This window comes from Tenrec ecaudatus, chromosome 5 (genome assembly GCF_050624435.1).
Source record: "Tenrec ecaudatus isolate mTenEca1 chromosome 5, mTenEca1.hap1, whole genome shotgun sequence".
NCBI lineage: Eukaryota > Metazoa > Chordata > Mammalia > Afrosoricida > Tenrecidae > Tenrec > Tenrec ecaudatus.
The window spans coordinates 57,545,643-57,570,770 of record NC_134534.1 but is presented as its reverse complement, the minus strand read 5'-3'; the positions used below and the strand labels follow the sequence as shown (position 1 = coordinate 57,570,770).

The following is a 25,128-nucleotide window of genomic DNA, read 5'->3' as shown; positions in this document are numbered from 1 at the left end:
ACTTGTTACAGTTCTTAATCATTTCTGCTTTCTTTTCCATTGAGGTTTTTTTCTGTTTCATTTGTCATTGCTGTTGGTTTTTTGTTTGTTTGTTTGTTTGTTTGTTTGTTTGGTATGTTTTTCTGTGTATGAAATCCAGACTGGTTGGATATATGGGAATGATACTAGATTAATGATTACCTGGGGGCATGGCGTAGTGGGTATGCGTTGAGCTGCTAACTGCAAGGTCAGCAGTTGGAAATCGCCAGTTGCTCTGCAGGAGAAAGATGGGGCTTTCTACTCCAGTAAAGAGTTATGGTCTCAGACACCCTTGAGGCAGTTTTACCCTGCCCTATAGGGCCACAGTGAGCCAGTAGATTCAGTGGCAGTGAGTTTGGGTTTGTTTTGGATTGGGGGCATGGAGGAAGAGACTAGAGCAGTGGTTCTCAACCTGTGGGTTGTGACCCCTTTCACAGGGGTCACCGATTCATAACAGTAGCAAAATTACAGTTATAAAGTAGCAATAAAAATAATGCTATGGTTGGAGGTCACCACAATGTGAGGAGCTGTGTGAAGGGTCGCGGCCTGAGGAAGGTTGAGAACCGCTGCCCTAGAGTGAGGTCATGAGCCAACAACAATGCACACGAGAAGGGACTGTTCTGAAATTGCCCACAGCGCTGACTGCACAATATAACTGAACTCTTTGATTGGACGATATGTGAATTATCTGCCGATTTTATGACAATAAAATATTTTTAAAAATTTTAAGCCAGACGCAAGAGATCATATATTGCACAATTTCACTTGTGTGAATTGTATAGAATAGGAAAAGCTACAGAAATAGCAGGCACCGTGGTGACACAATGATTATAGAATTTGGTTATTAACCAAAAGGTTAGGACTCTAATCTAGCAGCTGCTCGGTGGGAGCAAACTATCAGTCTGCTTCTGCACGGATTTACATCTGTAGACTTCCAATGGAGCACTCCTACCCTGTGCTTTAGGGTGCACTGAGAGTCGGCACTGACTCAACGGTGATGGATTGTCGCATACCAGTGGTTCCCTAAGGCTGAGAGTTTGGAGAAGAAATGCGGAGTAACTGCTATTGGGTAAGGTACTTTTCAGAAAAGTGATGAAAATGTTTTAGAATTGACTATGGTGATGTTTACACAACTCTGAAACTATATTAAAAACACTTCTGGGAGAGGAGGGGAGAAAAGGGCAACTGATCACAGTGACGGAACCATAATCCCCCCACCTCTACCCAGGGGATGCGCAACAGAAATGTGGGGTAAGGGAAACAGCAGTCAGTGTAAGATATGAAAAAGTAATAATTTATCAAGGGGTCATGAGGGTGGGGAGGAGGGAAAAACGAGGAGCTGATATCAAGGGTTCAAATAGAAAGTTCATGTTTAGAAAATGATGATGGTAATATATGCACAAATATGTTCAATACAATTAATGTATAGACTATTGTGAAAGATGTAAGAGCGCCCAATAAGATGTTTTTTAACAAAAGTTCTATAGGTAGAATATATTCTGTATATATTATACCTAAATGAAAGTACCTTTAAATAGTTCCTAATAGGAAAATAATTAAGTATAATATAGGGGTTATAACATATAGAGATGTAAAATGCATGAAAACAATGATACAAAAAACTGGAGAAGAAATGAAAGAATATTAATGTAAGGTTTTAGCACTATATGTGAAGCAGCATACTATTATTTTCATCACAATTGAACTATTATGAGGTAAAACCCCATACTGTAAACTCAAAAGCAACTATAAACACAGAGTTAACTAATCATACAAATGAACAGATAAAATAAAATAGAAAATATATTAAATCCAAAAGAAAATTTGAAAAGTATTGTTTGTGGGGAGGGGAGGAGCAAAAAACAAAGGATAAAAGTTGAGCAAGTAATACAAACTATGAACAATTACATTAAATGCAAGTGGACTTAATGTACCAAAAACAAGACAATGAGAGATTAGATTAACAACAGCAAAGTAAGACCCAGTTATTCTGTGCATACAAAGCTACATGTTAACATGAAAAGCAGACAAAGTAGCAATCTCACAGTTAGGTGTAAGAGAAGCTTCAAAAACTTCATGGAAAAATTGAATTAAAATATAGTGGAATTTTTCTATAAACTTTTAAAAAAACTATATATACTCCAGAGAATAAGAACCTTAACACAAACAGATAAATACACACCTATCTTCAGCACAGCATTCATTACCGACAAATAGCAAAAAGAAATAACCAATGATGAACAGATCAACTATGGTGCAGACATACAGTGAAATCCTACTCAATCTCAAAGAGCAGCAGTGAGCCTGTGAAATACCTCCCAACATGGATGAGCCAGGAGGACATGCTGAGTGAGAGCAGTCAATCACAAAAGCACACATTTGATACTGATGCCAAACCAAAACCATCAGCTGACTCATAGCAACCCTGTAGGACAGGGTAGAACTGCCCACTCTTTCTGAGACTGCAACCCTTTCCCAGAGTAGGGAAACCCTGTCTTTCTCCCTCCGAGTGGTTTCGAACTGCAGACCTTATGGATCACAACCCAACACACATGCCACCAGGGGTCCTTAGGGGAGATAACTACGATTAAAAGTCAAGAAAAAGCTTGCGCCCATAAAGAAGCTTTTGTGGTGGGTTACCAGGGGCTGGGGAGCAGTGGGGAGGGGGAGTAAGTCACTAACTAGAGGGCAGACACTTATTAACTGGGCGAAGGGAAAGCCAATGTACAATCAGGAGGAGGTCAGCACAAAGGAACAAGGCAGAGGAAGACATGCGGAGGAGTGAGTTCAAGGGCTACAGGCAGCAGAGGTCAGTCCTAGTCCACACCCAGGCCTCCAGGAGCAGGGCAAACATGCATCTCGGAGTGGATACACAGATACGCATGCTAGACACATGCCCATTTAGAGATGTACATACACCTAGGTACTGCAACTATAATCATGGAGATAGAATAGCGTAGCATACCCAACACACACAGACTGTCATCTATCGAGGCCGACTCACAGCGACCCTGTCAGACAGGACGGAACTGCCCAGCGTGAGTTCTCAGACTGTAACCCTTTACCAGAGTAGAAAGCCCGTCTTTCTTCCGCTGAGTGGCTGGTGCTTTCGAGCTGCTGACTTTGCAGTAGCAGCCCACGTGCAACCACTATGCCACCAGGGCTCCATCTATAGGCTCAAATTACAAAGACTCCACGGCTGTAACTACACACCTTGTAGGAATGAGGTGCAGGTCCTGGTGGGTCAGAAACATACTTTGGGCGAGGGTACTAACGTGAATGAGCACAATGCAGTCTGCAGAAACAATGTTCTAGATCAGCGGTTCTCACCTGTGGTTTCAGAATCCCCCCTTTGGGGGTCGAACAACCCTTTCACAGGGGGCGCCCGATTCATCACAGTAGCAAAATGACAGTGATGAAGTGGCAACGACAATAACTTTATGGTTGGGGGTCACCACCACATGGGGAACTGTAGCAAAGGGTCGCGGCCTGAGGAAGGTTGAGGACCACTGGTCTAGATCCTACTTCTCGTGCCTTGAAAGCTTGTGGGTGGTGGTCGCAGGTGTCACGCTGGACTCCCCCTATTCAGAGCAGAGAACGTGAAGAAAAGCAAAATCCCATGGAAACAATTTGTCCAAAGGATGAACGGACCATGAGATTCTCGGCCTCCATGATCCCGACTCCAGAGGAACTAAATCGTGATTAGTAACCAGCTAATCTACCAACTCCTCTAAAAGGGGTCACAGTGGAAGATCCTGGATTCAGTGGGAGAAAAGAATGTGGCGGGCGAAATCTCAAAAATCATAATAAAAAAAAGCCAGGCTCACTGGTTGGTGACTGTTGGCATCCCCCAGACTGATGACCCCTAAACACCCATCAACCCTGGAAACGAACTCACTGCCACGGCTCCATTTCCAGGCAAGCGATAGGCCGATCGGGAGCAGTAACAGCAGGCAGACATGCACTCCCAGCGTGATCGGCCCTGGAGGGAGCTCAACATGAGATCAGAAGAGCAGCATTGGCCTGGGGAGAAAGTTCAGAAGGCATGAGGGAGAGAAGAGGGAAGGATGAGCAGAAAGGGTAAACGCAGGGAGGAAGGCGGAGAATGCTGTTACATTGTGGAGACGACAATCGATGCCGCCAAACAAAATGTGTATGCCGTGTTGGGTTGAAAATCAATGTGCTCTGCAAATTTTCCCCCAAATCATAATGAAGGGTTAGATTAGAAACAGAATAGCGGACACCATTAATTATATGGATATGAACGTCAAAGAGATTATAAGAAAATAAAATGATCAGTTGATGGGAATACATAGGAACCACAGGCCCTTAACAGAATTTCAAGGAGAATCTATCCTTTAATATATAAGGGTTTTTTAGCTCTGGAATATAAAGTTAGTATTCAGATACCAAAGAATATAATCCAATGTATTAAACTAGCAAAAAATTGTATAATACAAAATATTTTTGACAATACTCAAAATACTTATGGATGACAACATCTCAGCTTATTAGAAATTGAGTATTTAGTCACTTTCATAAAAAACAACAAAGTATACAATTATAATCATTCCTAATGGTGCAAGATTGGATGTCTTCACCTGTAAGAACAAGGCATGGGTGTACACTCTTACTCAATTCTGTACAGAGGCCTATGCCATTACAAAAACAGGCAAGAACAAAATAGAACAAATGGAAAAGGAAATTAGAGGGTTGTTTTAATTTATAGATATTGTGATGATTTATGTAGAACTTCCTAAGTAATTCATTTAAAACCCTGAAGAGCATGCTGGAGCTGAACATAATTTTCAGATGCATTATCAAAATACAGGAGCCAATTTTATTTCTAACATCAGTAAAGTTGAAGTTGAAAGTTAAAAATATCCTTTACCATGGCTTCTGAAAACAAAATATTCAGGATTAAGTTTAACAAAATGAGTGCAAGACCTATGCATTGAAAATGATAAAAACACTACTGTAAGAAAGAATTGGCGGCAGAGAGAGAAAGAAAGCAAGCAAAGATAGCAAACAGTTTTAAAGGTTTATTTCAGAGCTCCCAGGAGGGGGGAGGGGGCAAGAGCAGAGAAAGGACAGGAACATCCTGAGCTCCCGGGTGAGCTCCCGGGTGAGGTCCATGGGTCCCCAGCTGGGGGCTTGCAGAAAGTCGTGATGTCCAGGAGGGAGAGGAAGGGTCTTACAGTACTGGCCTCGGGTAGGGGCAGCTTGGGGAATTTTCCATTTGGGCAGTTAGAACTTAGTCACAATGTAACAATGCACGGGAGCTGCCATCCATCCGTGTGAGGGCCTCCGCGGCCACCACTGCTCAGCGCTCACATCAGGGTTTGCTCCACGTGCCTGCCCCACAAGTTCCCCGTTCTGCCTAACAACTCCAGAGAGAAAGTTCTGAATAAATAGGAAGACACTATCTATAATAAGATCTACGTACATTTATATTTATATTAAATTTCTATTTGTAATAGAATTTAATATTTCTTAAATTTATAATAGAACTTTCAAATGAGAAGATTCAGTATTCTAAAGAAATCAAGTCATCCCAAATGAAAACACAGTTGAAATACCAATAAAAAATTCCAATGGGCTTTTTCTGGGGTATAAAAATAGGTAAAATATCCTAAAACGAATAAGAAAATTCAACAGCTGTAGAACAGGTAAATGACAGTTGGAGGACTCTCACTACCACATTTCAAGACTTGCACCCAAAGCAATCAAGGGACTGTGAGGATGTCAGAGTGCCTGACACAGAGATCTCTCACAGAACATGCACAGCGGTTGATGAAAAATATGTGGGGAAACCTTAAACCCTGAACCAACTTTAAGCCAAACAACAGTGGGGCTCCATTACGAAACAATGTTTGCCAGGACCATTGCGCTCTCTCTCTTAAAGAATTACTTGTATGGGGATAAGAGCGGATGTGTTAGGGCAGTGGTTCTCAACCTATGGGTCATGACCCCTTTGAGGGTCGAATGGTGCTTTCACAGGGGTCACACCTAAGACCACTAGAAAACACATATTTCTGATGTTCTTAAGAATGAAGATGTTGGCTTTTTATGCATATTGTTGCAAAATGTAGCAATGTAATTTACCGTTGTTCTGTTAAGACTGTTACCCATGCTACACCACACATCAAGCCAAAATTTTATTTGTAATTAGACATAAATATTTCATAATATATAATTCCATAGCTTTGTGATTAATCACTATGATTTAATTATGTACAATTTGTAACAATGAAAATACATCCTGCATATCAGATATTTACATGATGATTCATAATAGTTGCAAAATTAGTTATGAAGTAGCAATGAAACTAATTTTTTATGGTTGGCGTCACTACAACAGGAGGAACTGTATGAAAGGGTCGTGGCATTAGGCAGGTTGAGAACCACTGGTTTAGGGGGAAGTGAATCTAACTTAATGGTGGTAACAATTTGGGAAGAGATGGCAAGGGCGGTGACACAATGTGAAAAACGTAACAGTGTCACTAAATGGTACACAGAGAAATTGTTGACTGAGTGCTTGTTTTGTTGTGTGTATTTCTACCTTAAAATGAATTAGTAATAAAAATTAAATTAGCTCATGCATAAAACTAACTGGGGATAAGATGGGAAAGGATGATCTTTCCACATCTGGGCCAACTAGTTAGCCAAATGAAAAAAAATCAATCCTTATCACAGTACCATGTAAAATAATTAAGTCAAAATGTATTAATTAAACAAAAAGATAAAACTATGGTTTTTAAAGGTGAAAACAATCTTCCCAAGGATACAGAAACCATGAATGATTACAAAGAAGAAAAAGTAGAGTTCATGGAAATTTAGAACATTGGTTCTTCCAAAGACACTACTAAGAAACAGAAAAAACCGAGGTGCTGGGTGAAAATAGTCACAGTCCAGGAAACTGACAAAGTACTCGATTCCCAAATATACAAGGAATTCTCACAACTCAAAAGTTACAAGGTAATCTAATTCCTGATATAAATTGACAAACTATTTGAATAGACATCGGTGGTAAAATTCATGAATTGTAAATGAACACAGAAAATCAGTAATCATAAGGAAAGGGAAAAATAATCTGATAGTCATATGCCACTGCATCCGCATCGGAATTACTAAAATTAAGTAGACTGACAAGATCAGGTGTTGGTGACTATTTAGAAGGACGGACTCGCTTACATCTCATCAATAGGCAGGGAAAGGGGTACGCCGCTTTGGGAAACCGCTTGGCAGAGTCTTAGGAAGTTAAATACAGTCCCTAAGTCAAAGCCAGGAACATGAACGCCAGTGCATCTATGCGGGTTCATAGCAACTCTCCAGGGGCAGGGAGGAACCTCCGTGGGAGTTCCAAGGTTGTCAATTGTTTTGAAACCAGGCTGCTTCGTCTTTCTTCTGTGGAGCAAAGGTTACCTTCCAATCTCAGACCTTTGAGCTAGCCATCAAGTGCGTCACCCACTGTGCCATCAGGTGGCCTGTTACGCTGCGGTGTCCAGAGAAATAAAACCACTGATACTCATCTATGTATATGTATTTTTAAAAAGAAAACAAAAAACCTTTATATCAAGAAGTAATTTTATATCAAGAAAGCCTCCCAGCCTGGTCCAACTCAAGTCCACGATCAGCTGGAGCCTTTTCAGACTCTCGGCTGCAGACCAACGAAGCTGGAGAGGGAATCAGGGAGATCACAGGCCAGCGGTACGGAGTCATGCGGATCCAAGGTTGGTGGGAACATGGCAGGATGCCAACGGCTCGGAGGTTGCCTCTCAGAACCAGCAGCCACATGCAGCCACCCTGGAGGCAGACACGGAGTCCCAGCAGGCAGGAAAGCAACGGGCCAGAGAGAGACGGTGTCACTGTTTCTCTTATAAAATGATTACACCCCCAAGGAGGCATCACCAGCATGTGACCTGATTGCTAAGTGGGACAGCACCACTACACTTCCACACAGGTGCCAGTTGACATAAAATCTACCTGACACAGCCCTGCTTCCATGAATTCTGATCTTGAGTATTTACCCGACAAAAATAGGCTCCAAAAAAAAAATTAAAAGTTTTCTTAGCGGCTTTACTCCTCATAGCCTCAAACTGAGCGTAACCCAAATGCCCAGCAGCAAGTGACTTGCCACATAATCAGCAACATAAAGTAATGAACATTTTTGTTAAAAAAAACAAACAACACACCAAAAACCACTATAAATCTAACATAAGGCCCAAGTGAATGAAGCTAGACCTCCAACGTCCATCGTGTTATATTTCCATTAACATGAACCCTAGGACAGACAGAGTGATCTACACTGACAGGAAACAGAGCAGCTGTTGTCTGGGGTTGGAGTGGAAGGATCAGTTGACTGGGAAGTGTAATAATGAAATATTTGGAGTCACGAAAATCGTTTATAAAGTGTCAAAATTCAGAAGCTTCTACTTGAAATGGATGCGTTTTATTGCACATAAATTACAGCTCAGTAAACTTGATTAAGAAACTAAACATATATCCACCAGTTGAATAGTTCTTGTTTTAAGATAGATAATGCACAAGGGTTTTCTGCATTCTGAGAATAAAATGCATACATCCACATGCAGGCAATGATGAAACCTCCCTTTAGAGGAAGTTATAACCAATGTTCTTTATCTTGATTTCAAAAGCCTAAGTGTTCGTGAATGAACAAAAATAATTATTTTATTTGTAGGGCAAGATACACATGTATTTATTTATCACTACGAGTGGCCCCACCCTTCTATTACAGACTTAAACCCTTCATTTTTTTAAGGTTTCTTTATACCAATTCTCAACGTCCACCTTTTTAAACGCAGCAACTTCCTTAGTCCTTCTTGTGTGATGTTGTGAAAAGGAGCGCCCAAACCGTTATTTCGCTTTTTTATAAAATCAGACCGATTTCAATTCATGGACGCCACACAATACCAGGTACCGCCTTAAGATGTGCGAAGACACAAGAGCAATCTTTGCCCCACCCAGGCCCCACCCAGGCCCATGTCCACCTGTCCCCTCCAACCACCCAGAGTCAAAATTAAGCGGGACAGTTCTTCCGGAGATCACTCTCCTGAATCCCTCCGGGTGGCTTCTCACAGTTTATTTTCCACCATCTCCGGTTACTCACCCAGGCCGTTCAAAGGGATACATATGCAATTCTTGAACTGTGAAAGGACCCAGCGTTGCCAACTCTATTCGACCCACTCAAGTCCTTGGAAGTGGCGTGGTGTTCAGCCAACTTAGCAGGCATTTCAAGAAGTCATCAACTCTTTCCAATTTACACCCTTTAAACTCCCCATTACGACCTTCATATATTTTCTCTTCAACTCAAATTTCTACCGCAAGGCTGAGCCTCAGTCTTTGTTGGTTTTCCCCCTAATGTCTGGGGCCAGGTTCATCAGGCTGAAATTACAGTCTTGGCTACTACAGTCTAGATCTCGGCCCACAGGACATCACTGACTGGCCTTTGTCTTAGACTCCAGCCTCTTGTACACTTCTCCAGCCAGCCTACAGGACTGGAATTCCACGATGGCTCAACTCTCTAAGAAATCACATTCTAATCTCCTGTATTCCTGTTTGCCATAGGGATCAACTCAGTTCGTATCACTGCCACCACCCCCGCACCACGGATACAAGAATATTTAAAGATATACAGGTTAATCTTTAATGACTCACACTCTCAATTCATCACCTCTTTTGTAAGGAAGCACTTTATTTTTTATAAGTAGGTATCAATAAATTATTGTGTGATAAAATCGTGAGAGATCAGTCTTTTAAGGACACCGTTATTCTACTTGCAAGCACTGGTTTATCCCACCCCCCACCCCCAATAATGCTCCCCAATAGTCCTTCAGGCGCCCCTGTGATGCTGTGGATTTTGCTAGGCTGCTAACAGGAAAGAGGGTAGTTCAAACTCTTCAGTTGTCCAGTAGGAGGACGATGAAACTGACTGTTCCCACAAAAATGCAGTCTCCCCCCACCCCCTCCCCCAGGTAGTTCTACCTCGTCCTCGATGGTCGCAGTGATTTGGAATGGACGTGATGGCTGTGCGTTTGGTATTCTGGTAACAGTTCTTAAAGTGGGGAACCGTTTTTCCTGTTGTTAATTCTAATCTTGAATATTGGCCCAACAAAAACAAATTTCAATATACTCGTAAATTCAATCTTTTCTTAGCAGCTTTATCCCTAATTAACCTCAAACTGAACATCAGCCAAATGCCCAGCCATAAGTGACTTGCCACATAATCAGTAACAAAAAAAACCCTACTTTTTGTAAACCAAAAAAAAAAAAAAACCCTGTCAATCTAACCTAAGGCTAAGTGAGTGAAGCTAGACCTCCAAAGTCCACTGGGTCATGTTTCCATTGACATGAACCCTAAGACAAATGCTTTTTTCCTGCTCTCTCGTTTTATTTTAAACAGTTTTATTGGCACATAATTCACATTTCATAAACATCTCATTCACATCAAGAAGAGTTGGACAATCATCGCCACAGTCAGTTTTAGAACAATTTCTTCATTCTTGTTCTCACAATTATTAGCTCCCAAATCTCCCCCAGCCTCTTCTGTCATATCCCTAAGTAACCATTACTCTAGCAACTGATATTATAGATTTATCTATCCTGGCTTTCATACACAGGAAAACAAATAAATAAAACTAACAACAAAAACAAAGTAAAACTGAAAAAACCTCAATCGAGAAGAAAACAGAAGATATTAAAAAGTAGAACAAATTTAAGATGCATCAAAAGAGACATCAAATGATAAATTTGTATTAAATTTTAACTTAACTGCATTTGTAATAACCTACTTTCCAATGCATTCTGCATGATAACAAGGTAGTCATGTCCCTAGCCCATGGCGTTATTTTCTGTTTCCCTTTCTCCACTGGAAGACTTGAAATACTTTGGAGAATATTTTGAGAACTCCAACTCTCTAATGCACTCACCCTACCTTCCACCACTACCACCCCCCCACACACAAAAGAAATGAAATTAATAAAATGCTAGTGTGTTTTTCCCAAAAATCAATCAAATAATATTCTCAGTATGTAGACCTTCTTTTATTAATATTTGTCTATACTAACTCCAGGCAACTTAGAGGGGACACTTGAGTTGCTTTCCCTTTACGATTCCAAAGAATTAGCTCTGGGATCCTGACTGTGCTAGTAACATAATTTGTTGTCCAATTAGAGACTTACGAGTGAAGGGGTGGAGTTTAGTCTGTCAATCAGGTGGCAGCTTGATGACCTCCTTCGGAGGTGCTAGGGAGATACATAGCTCATTGGAGGCGGGACACATGCTCACTCCCTGGGAGACATTCCTGCTGACAAGTCACATGGAGCTACACTGATGCAGTCGGAGCTCTGAGCTGTAGGAATCACGTGGAGACCCTGCCAGTGCCGAGATGCTTCCACCACCACTGGATCCACAAGACTTTCTACCCACTGGCCTGTGATCTCCCTGCATTCAGCATCATTGCATGCTTGCATGAGTCTAAAGAGGACTTTATGGACTAGTATTGGACATTAGGGCTAATATTGGACTTACGGACTTGATCTGGACTGGGCTGGGGTGTTTTTTTAAAGGATAATTACTTTTTATATAAAGCACTTTCCTAAACACATATGAGTGTCTATGAATTTGTTTCTCTAGTCTACACCCAGACTAACACAATAGCACCTTTGGGGCCCTCTGTAAATATATCTGTATCTATCCATATGACTGACATCTTAGAGCTTCTAAAGGGTAGGAAATGTAGGGCCCCACTTCAAAGCTGCTCTGCATACAGCACTTGTCACACATAAAGATCATTGTGTGTGTGTGTGTGTGTGTGTGTGTGTAGATGTGAGTAACACATACCTCCAAGGACAGAAAACAGCCAACAAGGGCCCAGATGCTGACTCTGAGAGCCTCTTGTATTTATGCTGAGACCAAAATTCTCATACACCATTTCCAATTGATTATCAAGTACAGGACAGTTCTGGGAGGCTATGACTCGCCTGGAGCCTTGAGAGGGCTGCAGAAATCTCCAGAGACCACCGTGGTCTAGGGTAGGTAGGACCATTCAGTCTTTCCTTCCGCCCTCACCGGGGCTCAGAGTTGCAAGGAGGTCGGACCTCTCTCTCAGCTTCCCCGGCTCCCTCTCCTTTTCCTCTCACAGGAGGAGATTCTTGCAATAAAATTGCTTGTGCATTTCACCTTGCCTTAGCATTAGCTTGGCCCCGAATAATACAGAGGGACTAATTGATTACTTCAATTCCCATTTTTCTGAAACAGCTTTTAAACTGGTCTTCCCCAAACGGCTAACTCTGGATTTATAATGCAACTACTAGACAAGGTTCTTCCTTCTTCCTACCATTTGCCCCTCATTTAAACACGCTACTAGTGAAAGAAAACTGGGCACTTAAAACTTAACAGATTAATAGCTTGCCTCAGTATCAAGAGCTTCTTAGTTACAAATTAATCTAGATGCATTTCATTTGTGGTGCTGGCAAAGAATCCTGAAAGCACCACGGACCGCCAAAGAACCAACAGCTCTGTCTGGGAAGAAGCACAGCCAGCATCCTCCGTGTCTAAAGAGAAATGTACGGATCGTATCGACATATGGGGTAATATAGGGCTTAAGGACTTGATCTGGACTGGGTTGGGATGTTTTCTTAATATATAATTGCTCTTTGATATCAAGTTCTTTCTTACACACACGTAAGTGTCTCTGGATTTGTTTCTCTAGTCAACCCAGGCTAACACAGTTACCCTGCCAAGTATTTAATGTCTGGATTTAGGAGAGCAAATTTCTAATAATCATGCCAGTAAGCACATTTCCTTATACCAATTTATTTCACTAGATTATACAATTACCCCAGTCTCACATTATCCCAAGTCTTACACATTGTCAACAAACACCGTTATTCAAGCAAACAGGAGAGTCGCAACAACAAAAAACCCCAAACCTATCGCTGTCATTGTCGATTTTAACTCAGGACAACCCTAACTAGGGTGTCTGAAGCTGTAAATCTCCATGGGGACAGACAGCATCCTCCTCCTCCTGTGGAGCAGCTGCCGAGTTTGAACCCCCAACTTGGATGTTAGCAATCCAACACCCACCCAATAGCACCATAGGGTTCCTTGTTATACAGACGGGCTTGAATGTTGGTGTGTGCGAGAAAAATTCCATTTTCCTGTGAACTTTTTAAATCCCTCTCCTATTTTTCATAAATAAATAAAAATTCCATTTCTTCCTCGCATGTCAGGTAGAGGAATTTTTTTTAATAAAATATTGATCTAGTTAAATCATAGTAGAACATTGATATTTACTAATTCGGTAGCAGTGAATGGACACAGAAAAATTTGGAGGGCTAGATCATTATCCTCCACAATTTCTGAATACTTTCTTATAAAAAGAGTACATTATTTCACCAATCGCTGGCATATTTATGTTGAAAGAATTCTTACGATAGCAACAAAAACAAGCGTATTTGCAGAGATTCAAAACAATGAGGCCTTAATCAGTGTTTCCCACAATGGATTAATAAGTGTAAATTATATGATGCCACTGGGAAATTTTTACTGTATACTAATGGATTTAGAACTTAATTAATTTCCCTAAGTTGTTTAACAATGCCACGCCAACACTGGCTTGACTCTTATCTTTTTAAGCATCTTTTTTCTTTTACAAACAGCATGCCCATGCACATACATATTTAATGGACAGAAAAGACAGAATGAGGTTTTAAAAGTCTGGCACATCGTAGTTGAATGATACTTAGGTGGCTAGTTGGACCTAGCTCATCCAGGCAAGGTCTGAATGGCTGATCTCTGCCCACAGCAGCCTTCAGCATTCCCTCTGGTGAGAGTCAACCAAGTGGGGCAGCCGGCCAGCCAGCTGCAGGGCAGAATGTGTGTGGCAATGGCGGGCCAGAGTGGTACACCGAGCTGCTTCCCTCTCTCAAGGTGCCCAGGCCGGCACACCTCCTGAGCTGGGAGCTCCTTTTGATGCGCCAAAGGGGATTTCTTCCTGCGTTGGTGAGCAGGGACAGGGAAAGAGTGCTGCCGGGGGAGGGTCTGCTATGGAACTGAACCCCCACAACAGGCAGTCCCGAGATGACCACAATATGAAATTCATAGGACAGACAAGAAAACTGGAATGGAAATGAAAGCCAGCAATACGTAAAGAAAAACAAACAATGATGGAGCACTTATGAAAATAGTATGCAGCAGCGAGCACGATGCAGAAATGTGCATATGGTGTGCAAGTGATGACATGGCACATCGTGGATGTGTGATTATGGAGAAATGTCCCGTACACCAGAGCTCGCTCACTGCCACCGAGTTGTCCTCGATTCTGAGTGGGACTGCCCGAGAGGGTTTGTTTCCACGAAGTGTAAGCTTTTACAGAGTAGAAAGCTTCATCTCTCTCCCATGGAGCAGAGGGGTTTTGAACTGCTGACCTGGCAGCAGCCCAATGCATAATCCACATTTCCATGAGGGCGCCTTATACCAGAGTGAGAAATGGCGAAGATATTTTGATTCCTTTTTATGACTCCTAATAACTCCTGTAGACAGGAGGAAATTAAAGAACACGTGTACCTACAACAATCTGTGGAAACTTGAAATGATCATTTTCACGTCTTTTAGCAGCTACAATAGTCTAATGTTTTCTGTACAGTGTGTACCACGGAATTGCCAGTTGGCTTGAGAAGACCCTAGCAGCGTGGTTCCTCACATTCCAAACAGCTACAACGTCATTTGACGTGTCTGTCAGTCACCTCAACAATAGAGATGCACTGAGGTGTCCACTCGGTTCAGAGCATGATAAAACATCTCCTATTGTTTCAGGAATGACACCCCCCCAGTCAAAGGAATTAATTTTAAAGAACATACTCCACATGAAAAAAAAATTGAAGAGCATGTAATTCCAAGTCACTACACACAAGCAATGAACAAAATTAACATTTTCAATTAAAGGTTATAGAAAACAACAAGAAAAACAAGCTTATATAACAAATATAGCCAGTATAACAAATATAGTGGCAGGATAGAATAATATGTGATTTTCTAGAGAAGATATGTTAGATTTTTGTATAGAAACTAATAAAATTCATACTACAAAAAAATGAATAAATGAAAAGGGGACATTTGTTTCTTTTCCAAAATTAGTGTCTCCCTATTTTGTTGTCAGAAAACACTCCAGAAAATACAACTCTTCTCAAATGACTGCTTTTAAATTTTCATTGTAAATAATTATTTGTAGCAATATTAAAAGTAAACAACTGTTCCTACTACAGTATCTCTTCTCTTTCCTTTATTTCAGAAATATTTGAGCCCCTCCCTATCACCTACCAAGTGTTAAGACCACACAAGGTTTTCATTCTGTGCATATATCAGTTCAATGAATCAGCACCAACTAGACAGAAGCAACTAAGAACAGCGAGAGTGGCACCCACGGTCCCAGTGCTTGGGACAAGGCCTGGGCAAGACACCAAAATTCTGCTTGCAGGAAGCTTACCTTTTAGGTCAGGTACATTGCACGCAAGAAATTATGTGACCGTGTGTGCATTCCACAGCTCTATTTCCATTCCAATAATAACTACTAACTTTTGGTTCCAGGAGAGAGGATATTTAAATAAGATTAAAATGTGATAAAAGTCTGCTGATCTTTCAGATAAGCTGCCTGCCTTGACCAGGCTGTATTTAAAGTAGTGGATCTTTTAAAAAAGGATGGCCGTGATATATACCAGGGATAATCAAACTTCTTGTGTAATGGGCCAGCTCTATGGATTTTAAACTTTTAGACAACCTCTTGGGTCAGTAAACAACATCAAGACAAATAGTGGGAAAAAACTAAGCCATTGCGATATCATCATCGTTGGACCAACAATCAATGCCCAATGGAGCAGCAGTCAAGAACTCCGTGTACAAACCCACTGCACAAAGACCCCTCTCTAAGAATCTTCAAACGCAAAGATGACTAAGGTACACTTGACTCAAGCCATGGTATTTTCAATCAATGAAAAAGGAATAAATTGGTGCATCTCAACAGTAGTGTTGGTAAAGATTACTCAATATACTTCCTAAAGAACAAAAAATCGGCCTTGTTAGAAATTCTTCCAGAATATTCCTTAGAAACGAGAACACTGAGGCTTGGTCCTCCTTCCTTTAGACCTGTCATTAGAAAAGAAGAGGCGCGCAAAGGGGGAGAGAAAGCAGCAATGACGGGCCCAACTATGGATTCTGGGATCATCATGACGGTGTGCTGGGACCGCGCAATGTTCTGATCTCTTAAGCATAAGATACGCAGGGAGTTGGTGTCAACTAAATGGCAAGTGAAACCTTTAAAAGTCCAAAGGCCATCCTAGCTCACAGGCCACACCATCCAACATGTTCAGTGCTTTCTTACTCATTTCCCAGAGCGAATGAAATGCTTTCTCGCGCACGAATAGTTCCAAGCACAGCGGCCTCCGAGTCCGCCCTGGAAAGCACGGCCGCGGGCTCCGCTTCACACAAGCAACCGGAAAAGCCCCGGCAGACAACTCCAGCATCTTTGTCCCGCAGAGCGATGGCAGTGGGCGCGCCCCCCTCCCGCACCCCCAGCTCTCCTCTCCACCCCTCCAGGACGAGCAGACCCAGCCGGGCGGGCGTCGCTTTCTCTTACCTTGCCGGAGGAACGTCAATATTGGAAGAAACAACTTTCCGTTTCTGCTCGAGCAGGCAGATGGAGCGAGTGTTCTCTTTGTCATGGTCAAGGGCTCGGTGGGCTTTTTTGGTATCTGCTGCTTTTCCATCTTCCTCCATGGCCAAGGGGAACCAGTGTTGGTGAGACATTTTTTTACTCCAGTCACGTTTTACGTCTTCCGATTGAAACGTGAAGGTCATGTCTCGCTTAATGCTCCCCGCCTGTAAACAAGAAATGAAGAGAAAACATCCTTATTCCTACGAAACACCGACTTAGCACAATCGTGTGTCAGGCTCGGAGGAGAGCGAGTCTGCCCTTCTTGAGGATTTCGTCGTTCAGGGCGGAGCGGGCAACACAAAGCCGAGCTGGCATCACCAAGTCCTACACCGCAGGCACGTCTGTCGTCAGGCGCAGCAGTGTCGCGGATGACACATTGCACAAAACCTGGGCAGACTCGAAAACAGAAAGCCTCTCTAAAAACTTCGACTGCTTAAACCTTCATTTTCTCCTCTAGAACGCAGAAAACACAAGCAAAGGAACTGCAATGTTGGTGTCCATGTTTGAAGTATCTATAGCGAGCCTTAGCTTTGACTATTAATATCGATCAGACCCACAACCTCCTTAGTTCAGAGACTTGTTTTTTAATCCATTGCCTTCCCAGTTAAGACCTTACTATTCACCTTCCTACAGCCATATGATGAAGTTACACTCTTTTTCATATCATTTTTAACTAAGTAAATTGGTGATTAAAGCATAACAAAAGCACAAAATTAAATCTCATTAAATTGAATCTTAATCAAATGAAATCTCATTATTTTGGAATTTGTGATACCAAAGAGGAGGGTGCAGCTAACGAAAAGTTTGGGGGGGCGGGGGGTAACTGGTATCTTAAATGAGAACGGTTTAAAGTTTTAAGCGCACAAAGAAGAATCAGTCTATGCGGTATGTGCCCGGGGCAGCAGCAATGGACTCAGACACAGCAGTGTGTGTGTGTAATGGCATGCACGACCAGGCAATGTTTTATTCTGTTGGACTCAGACACGAGGGTGGCCATGAGCTGGACCGTACTTAACGGCACCTACCACCAGCATCTAGTAACTCCAGCCACATTTAGCAGGGGTGGGTGTCTTATGCACACACTTATGAGACGTTTGCCATGTCTGTAAGATAATCACTCCCTTATGTGGAATCAACTTGTCATTCACTCACTGTCATCGAGTCAACCCAGGGTCACAGTGACCCCGGAGGACTGGGTCGTTTTGCCCTTGTGGTTTCCCAAATCTATAGCTCTTGATGAGAGCGGAAAGCCAGCTTCGTTCTCCCAAGGAGCAGCTGGTAGTTTTGAACTGCTGACCTTTAGATAACAGTCTAACATGCAACCCACTACACACCACAGGCTCCTCGAAGTCAACTTGTAGAGTCAATAAACTCTTAGTTATCTACATGAATAAAGAAATGCTAATTTTGGATTTTAAGTAGGAGCGGGGAAAAATCACAAAGCATTTGAAACTTCAGATGAGCAAATAGATTTAGAAGTACAGAATCGAAAGCCACAAACCAAAGGCATTTTCTAAATGAAATGAGAACATTTATGCTAGAGAAACGAGCGCACTACAATATGAAGTACTAGAAATCTCCGAGTGGGATGCTGAGAAGTATGTGTATTGGACTCACAAGATCTGTCCACACAGGAGAATTTCCAGAGTCCTAACTCCCGATTTGGAATCCACTAGGTTGGAATGCATTTCTCCATAAACACATGAAACGCTAGATCGAGCTCTGTGCGCTCCTGAGCCCATTCCTTTCACAGAGAGGAAAAGGTCCTCTTTCCATAGTCCCTGGCTCCTCGGGAATATCAGTGAGCCACTGTTGGCTGACGTGTAACTCAGTAAAAGTCACCATATTCCTTAGCATGTGTCGATCAAATAAATCCAGGGCCCACAAACAATGAATGTCTGCTCGTAAGAGTTACATTTGTATGGCATGAGGATACATAGAAAGAAACAATATTTCAATTTCCTGAAAAAACGTGAGGCTTTGCCTATTAAAACACACTTTGGAAAACTGACAGATGTAGTTATAAGTATTTTAAATATCTCTGACTAATCGCTCTGTTATGCAACTGTGTTTCCTTGGACCTAGGAGGTGAGTTGTCGCTGCTGTTCGGTTTTGCGTCAGTTCCGACTCTCGGGGACTGGGGACCTTCAGATAGGATGGTTGCGTGGGGTTTTCAGGACTGGCCCTCTCAGAAGCAGGGCACAGGCCTGCCTTCTAAAGGTGCCTCGATGTACGGCTCACTCTTTGGTGCCACCCAGAGAGTCCTGTGGGGGTCAGAAGGACATGCTTTGTTCTTCTGTAACAGTCCCTTGTCAACCTGTGGCTATTTAACAGGAATCTATAAATAGTAGACACAAAGGAAGTACCCTGAGGGCTGATTTTTAACACTAAGCCTGATTATATGTAGTTCTTCTATAATTGCCAAACAATAGCCTTATTAAATACACAGTGTTCATTAGTATTAGGTAGAAAAATAACTGACATCCTTTCCTCCCTTGAGGCCAACTGGGTTGGTTAAATGAAATCCATCTAAAGTTTAATAGGAGAGAAAAATTTCACAGGCAGTCTTTCAGCTGTAAACTTTAGTAGGGAAATGGCATCCAGAGCAGTATTAATACAAAGTAGACTAGATTTCCTAGAGAAATCAGGCTATAATTGTATGCCATGTTCCTTGCCAAAACTGTACAATAAACTAAATTATAGTAATATGCAACAATGCAAGCTATAAATCCCCGATAATACATTTAAAGCATAAAATTAATCTCTCCACGGCAACCAGAAAATGTTAACATTGTGTTGGGTTTCAGAGACCATGTAGTCTTGATTCCTTGTTAAAAGTGGAATTAAGAAACTAGAAATGAAGAAGAAGGCAGAAGAAATTTCCAAGGCTAGTACAGGTTTTGGCTACTTGGACATAGGTTTGCAGTGCTGGTAGAAGGCATGGGTGACAGGTGCAGGCATGAAATATATGACTTTTAAAGCTTGCACATATGAATAAAAGACCACAAGGAGGAACATGTATTACATATCTCAAGGATTTCACAAAGGACTTAATAAAAACAAGAAGAGGTATTAGAAAGCTCATGAAGTCAACTCTTGAGAAGCTGAGCTTGACTGCGACACAGGAGGGGGTGTTTTGCGATGGGTGATAAAGGATTCTGAGCAACGTGGCAGAGAAGAGGAAAGAGGCCGGGAAGTGTTAGGTGGGGACCGAATTGGCATGCAGTTACTGCAAAGGAGCACCAATCTGAACCTCTATTTAGATTGGCAGAAGAAAACCAAAACAGGAAGATAGGATCCCACAGATAAAATTACCCGAAAGGAATCATCTCCACAGCTTGGGGCTGAAGTTGGGAAGAGGAATTGATTGTAGGCGGATACAAGGAAACCTTCTGGAATACTGGAGTTGTTCTCAAACTTGACTGTGGGAGTATTTATACAACACTATGAACTTACTCAAATGAAAAAGAAATCACTGTTACAATGGGATGAATGTTACAACATGTAAGTTATCCGCCAATCGAGGTGTGTATGCGTAAAAGTTTAAAGGGGGAAAGAACCAAATCGTAAGCAACGCAGAGAGAAACCCCATTCCCAAGAAGCCTCCGAGCAGCAAGTGGGAAACTGCTGCAAGCAAGCAACACAAAGACTGTATCGTTTCCTTGCTGCTTTAACGCAGGCTGCTACCCGCAAGTATGAGTTGGATCCAGCATGGCTCTGAGATGGGGTTAAATGCCCCCCGCCCCCTCTTCAAACCAGGCTTGCTGGCCTCCTCGCACCGTGGAAGAAGGGCATTTTTCTCATGGGTCCACTGGAACAGCAGTTTGGACTCTGTTTGGTCTTGGATTTTTCCCCCTTCAGTTGCACAATACCCTGATGTGGAGAAAGCAAACTGCAGTGCTGGAGATCTGCAGGGACTCGGCTCGTTTCCTTCCTTGGAGATGGTATCAATTATGCAGAGCATAAATATGAGCTGATATTCTTGTTCATGGAAAAATTGAAGCAATCTGAGAAATCACTTTAGGCTGTAACTTTTAAAACAGGCAAAAGACAACAAGCTAAGGAAGGGGGCGAGGAGAAACTCGGGTTGGATGGAGAGAAACGAACACCAAGATCAGGGTTGGAAAATGCAAAAGGAAAGAGAAGGTCTGAACAGAGCTCACTAATAAGTCAATTAAAATGAACGATTTACCATTGAGTCAATTCTGACCCACAGCCATGCTATAGGGCAGAACAGAACTCTCTCCCAGTGGCTAGTGGTTTTGAACTGCTGGCCTTGCAATTAGCAGCCCAGCTTGTAAACCACAACACCACCAGGGCTCCTTGTAAGCAACAAGTAAAGCTGTTCAAACCCAGGGGCAATGAATGGGATTCTGTTAAAGACGTGATAGCTACCCAGAGCTTGGCAGTTCTTTGTAGTATAAGCAAGAGGATAGGGCACAGGTAGGGACTGAGAAGTCCCCCTGAGAGATACCTAAGGGGCAGGTTGGGGCCGGTGTGGTTGTCCACAAGTTAGCTATTGCTTATCTTCCCCGAACCTTGATCGTTTCCAAAATTCGACTAATTTCCTACCACCATCACGGTTGCACATGGACAAATGTTCCAGTGAAAATAGAGAAAAGAAAACTTGTTACCCCAAACTAACAAAACCACACTGCCATTGAGTCAATTCTCAGTCACAGCAACTCTCCAGACCAGAGTAGAACTGCCCCTGTGGGGTTCCAAGACTGGCTTTCTTAACGGGCGTAAAAACCTCAATTTCCTCTCCCAGATTGGCTGGTGGTCTGAACTGCTGACCTTCCTGCTAGCAGACCAACAAATAACCCACTGTGACACCAGGGCTCCTAGTTGCTACCCTCAGTGGCCTTAAAAACATACATAGGAAACCTGAAGGATTTAGAGATTTCCCATAAGGTTGAATTTTGGTGTTGCCTTAATTTGACTCCTACCAGAAGCTTTATAAAACCACTGAAGATATTTCAAGGTAATAATTGACTAATTAAGTTTACAAAAACTGATTTCTTTCACTACACCAGAATGGACTCTTGAACAGTCTTAACCGGGATGGACGAATCGAGAGTGTCCGCTGACCTCAGAGACTAATCTGCAGCTGTCCTGTACCCCCGGGGTCGGAGTGCAAGAGGAGCAGTTGACCTTGTTGCATTTCAAGATGGTGCTGACAACTGGAATACACCCAAGGGGGGTCAGATGGCAAAGGAGAAGGAACCAGAGTGTTTGGTCTAGAAAACAGAAGGTGCATGGCCACATAGCAACTTAGTGCACTCAAGAAGTGGTAGGTCTCTCTCAGTGAGGGTCTTCGGTTCTTCTGTGCCGGTCAGAAGCCGGTGGGCACCCCCCTGAGCTCAGATGGTCACGGCACCTGGTGTGGCCATGCGGTGTGGTGTTCCTCGGTGCCCACTTCCTCATCAGGCTAACTTCTTGTTGACCTTCCGATTTGAAATCTCTTCTTTGGAGAGCCCTCTTCTAACATGTAATGATTTAAACACTTTGTATCTAGTAAGAAACATCAATTACCTTATCTTTTGGGTGTGTTTCCATGGAATCAGACCGTGTTTGGCAAGAGGAAGCCAAGAGACCACCTAGTCTCACCGAAACACTTTGCTTTCCCATTTTGCATTTTCGTGTTTGTTTCACTTGAAATGCTTGGGCATTACAAAATACCTCATTGCTGTGAGAACTTCCGAAACACAATAAAAGCATGTCGCAGATATACAGGGAAAGAAGCTTTCTAGTCCTCTCAGTCCTGCTTACCTGGTTCTACACCCTTAGGGAGGGCAGCGTGCAGTAGTTTATTACAAAACTCAAACTGCTGAAAATTAACTTTGAACTCCCGGTACTGATCTGGGCATATGCATACGCTTCCTTGGGCATATGCTTACGCTTCCTTTAGTGAAAGCAAGTTAAAAAATCCACATTAGCACCCCTGTTCTCTAATTGGAAGGCATTTGAGCAGCCTTTGGCTTTCATGGGAGAAGGTGAAAGTGAAACTAGCAGGGAGCATTTGTTTTCCAAGGCCATTAAAGAGGCAGGAGCCATGAGCCCAGTGCTGCCAACCTCCTTCCGCAGACCACACTCCCATCTCAGCCGCGTGTCCGTGAGATCATACTAACAGTACAGAAAAGAACAGTGACATTATGCACTGTTAGTATGATTTGGAAGTTCCATTTTGGGGTCTGGGGAATGCTCAATCGCCCCTCCCCCCGTTCCCATAAAGTAGCTGCGACTGCTCCTTCATTTTCCGGGCACTGCTCCTTAGTGTCAGAGGACACTCCTGGTGGTTAGCGTGGGGGAGACCTGTGTAGTGGTTGCATAGTTAAGAAACAACAAATACCGTATATACTCGTGTGCAAGTCAAGTTTTTCAGCACATTTTTAATGTCGTTTTTGTGGTAAAATTAGGTGCCTCAGCTGATATTCAGGTTGGCTTATACTCGAGTATATACGGTAGATACAAATAATACCTCCTGTATTATTTACCATTTGCTTTTTGAGTTCACAATACATTCTTGGCACCTTTTCTTGTTAGTTCTAGGTCTATTGTATTTTTAACATTTTGAATAGTGTGCCATTTCATGAGGTCACACTTTTAAATCATTCTCTTTTTTTCAGACATTGGGATACTTTTCGAATGTTCATTATTAAAAATAATGGCACAAAAAACGCTCGCATACAATCTGTGCCTTCATGAACAAGCGCTTCCGTAAGAAAAATTTCTGAATGTTGAAACTGTTGAACAAAAATCTAGATTTTTCTAAGCACAGAATACCAATCAGTGGACATACGCCAGGTCATGAAAAAAGAAGGCTATCAGAATATGTCCATTATCTATGAAGGGAGCACCCTTGTTCATGAGCATTAATAGGCATGCTGCAGGCTCATCAGCTAGTCCTGACTTCACGGCGTTTAAAACAGAGCAGTTTGCCCCAGAGCTACAAACATTGGAGACTAAGAGTCTGGATGAATCAAAAGATTCCTTTCACTTTTTACATAATTTGACACACACATATCATTTTTAAGTCGTAACATGGCAGGGAATCCTTTCTTTTTAACAGTTTTCAAGTAAATAAAAATCACCCAACAAAGGAAAGGGGTTTTGTTCCATATTTTTGAGCTGTGTTGCTGCCATAGTTTTCCCCACTCTCTTCAGAGCCTTCTCATGCGATCCCTTGTAGGGCAGTTAGTAATGGTAGCTGGGCACTATCTAGTTCTTCTCATCTCAGGATCACAGAGATTGCTGCTCACATGGTCCATGAGTCCTCAACTAATTGTTTCTAAGCATCTTTAAACTTTCTTGATTCTTCTTTCTTCCACATAGAGACAACAGTTGCACCTTAGACATTCATGATCTTATAAGAGCTCAGTCACTATTCACCAAAGTAGCAGGTAGAACACTGTGCTAGTGGGCTTTGTTAGGCAACCTCCTGATCCCTCACAACCATGGTGTCACGTTTCAGGGACTGCGATCAACGATACAAAGCACAATGTGCATAAATTATTGAGTGGAAAACTGCTCTGCTCTGTCAAAACTTTACCCCCAAGTAACAAAAAGTTATTTTTAAAGGCAAGTTTGTGTAAGGTTATGAAATGCATAAAATTTATGAGGAATATATTGGTTTGTCCTGGTCAACCTCAGAGGACTGACACGCTCAGATACTGCTATATTTGAGCATCACAATTTAGCTAAACTTGGCAATGTGCACTTAAAGTTATACATTCTCTTTGCCGTAGCAAGGCTAGGTCTAGAGAGAAGAAACGTAACCTAGATAGTTATCATAGCACCGCTTGTAGAACTTTAAAAAAAAGAAGAAAGGAAACTACACAAATATTCATCAGGAAAGTCTGCCTTAAAATGCATAAATAAAATGTGTGCTTAATAGCAAAATACAGCTCCGTGTTTAATGACATAGAAAGAATAGTAACTGGGGATAAAAGAGTTACAACCGATTTCATGGGGGAGCGATGTGTAGCTATAAAAAGAGAATAGTCCGAAAGACCCTTCCAAAATGTTAATAACGTTGAGTGCAATAAATAATCATCCCAAATGTGTGCGAGACCTCCATTATTAAAAGTTAAGAAAAGGTTTTTATATTAACAGAAACATTCTCTCGTTGTTTCCAGGGATGGAGGGGAAGAGAGGTAAATCACTAACTAGAGGGCAAACACAGTAATGTAGGTAAAGTGAGAGGCAAAAAGAAAATCCTCTCATTAAAACACACACACACACACACACACACACACACACACACACACACACCGTTCTGAAGCTTCACTGGGACTGAGAAGCGTGATCTAAAATTTGAGATTGTGGAAGGGATCGTGCCAGTAACTATTACAAAGTGGCCTCTACCCCCCTGCCCC

General features: G+C 42.2%; 1 protein-coding gene across 1 annotated transcript in view; it reads right to left on the bottom strand.

Annotated features, from left to right (window-relative positions):
- The window catches only part of ZNF704 (zinc finger protein 704), a 261,357-nt gene that overhangs the window by 175,687 nt on the left and 60,542 nt on the right, over positions 1-25,128 (bottom strand). The window contains exon 2 of the mRNA XM_075549539.1: positions 16,673-16,914. Coding sequence (XP_075405654.1) covers positions 16,673-16,914 — 242 coding nt within the window. The remainder of the gene's footprint in view (positions 1-16,672; positions 16,915-25,128) is intronic.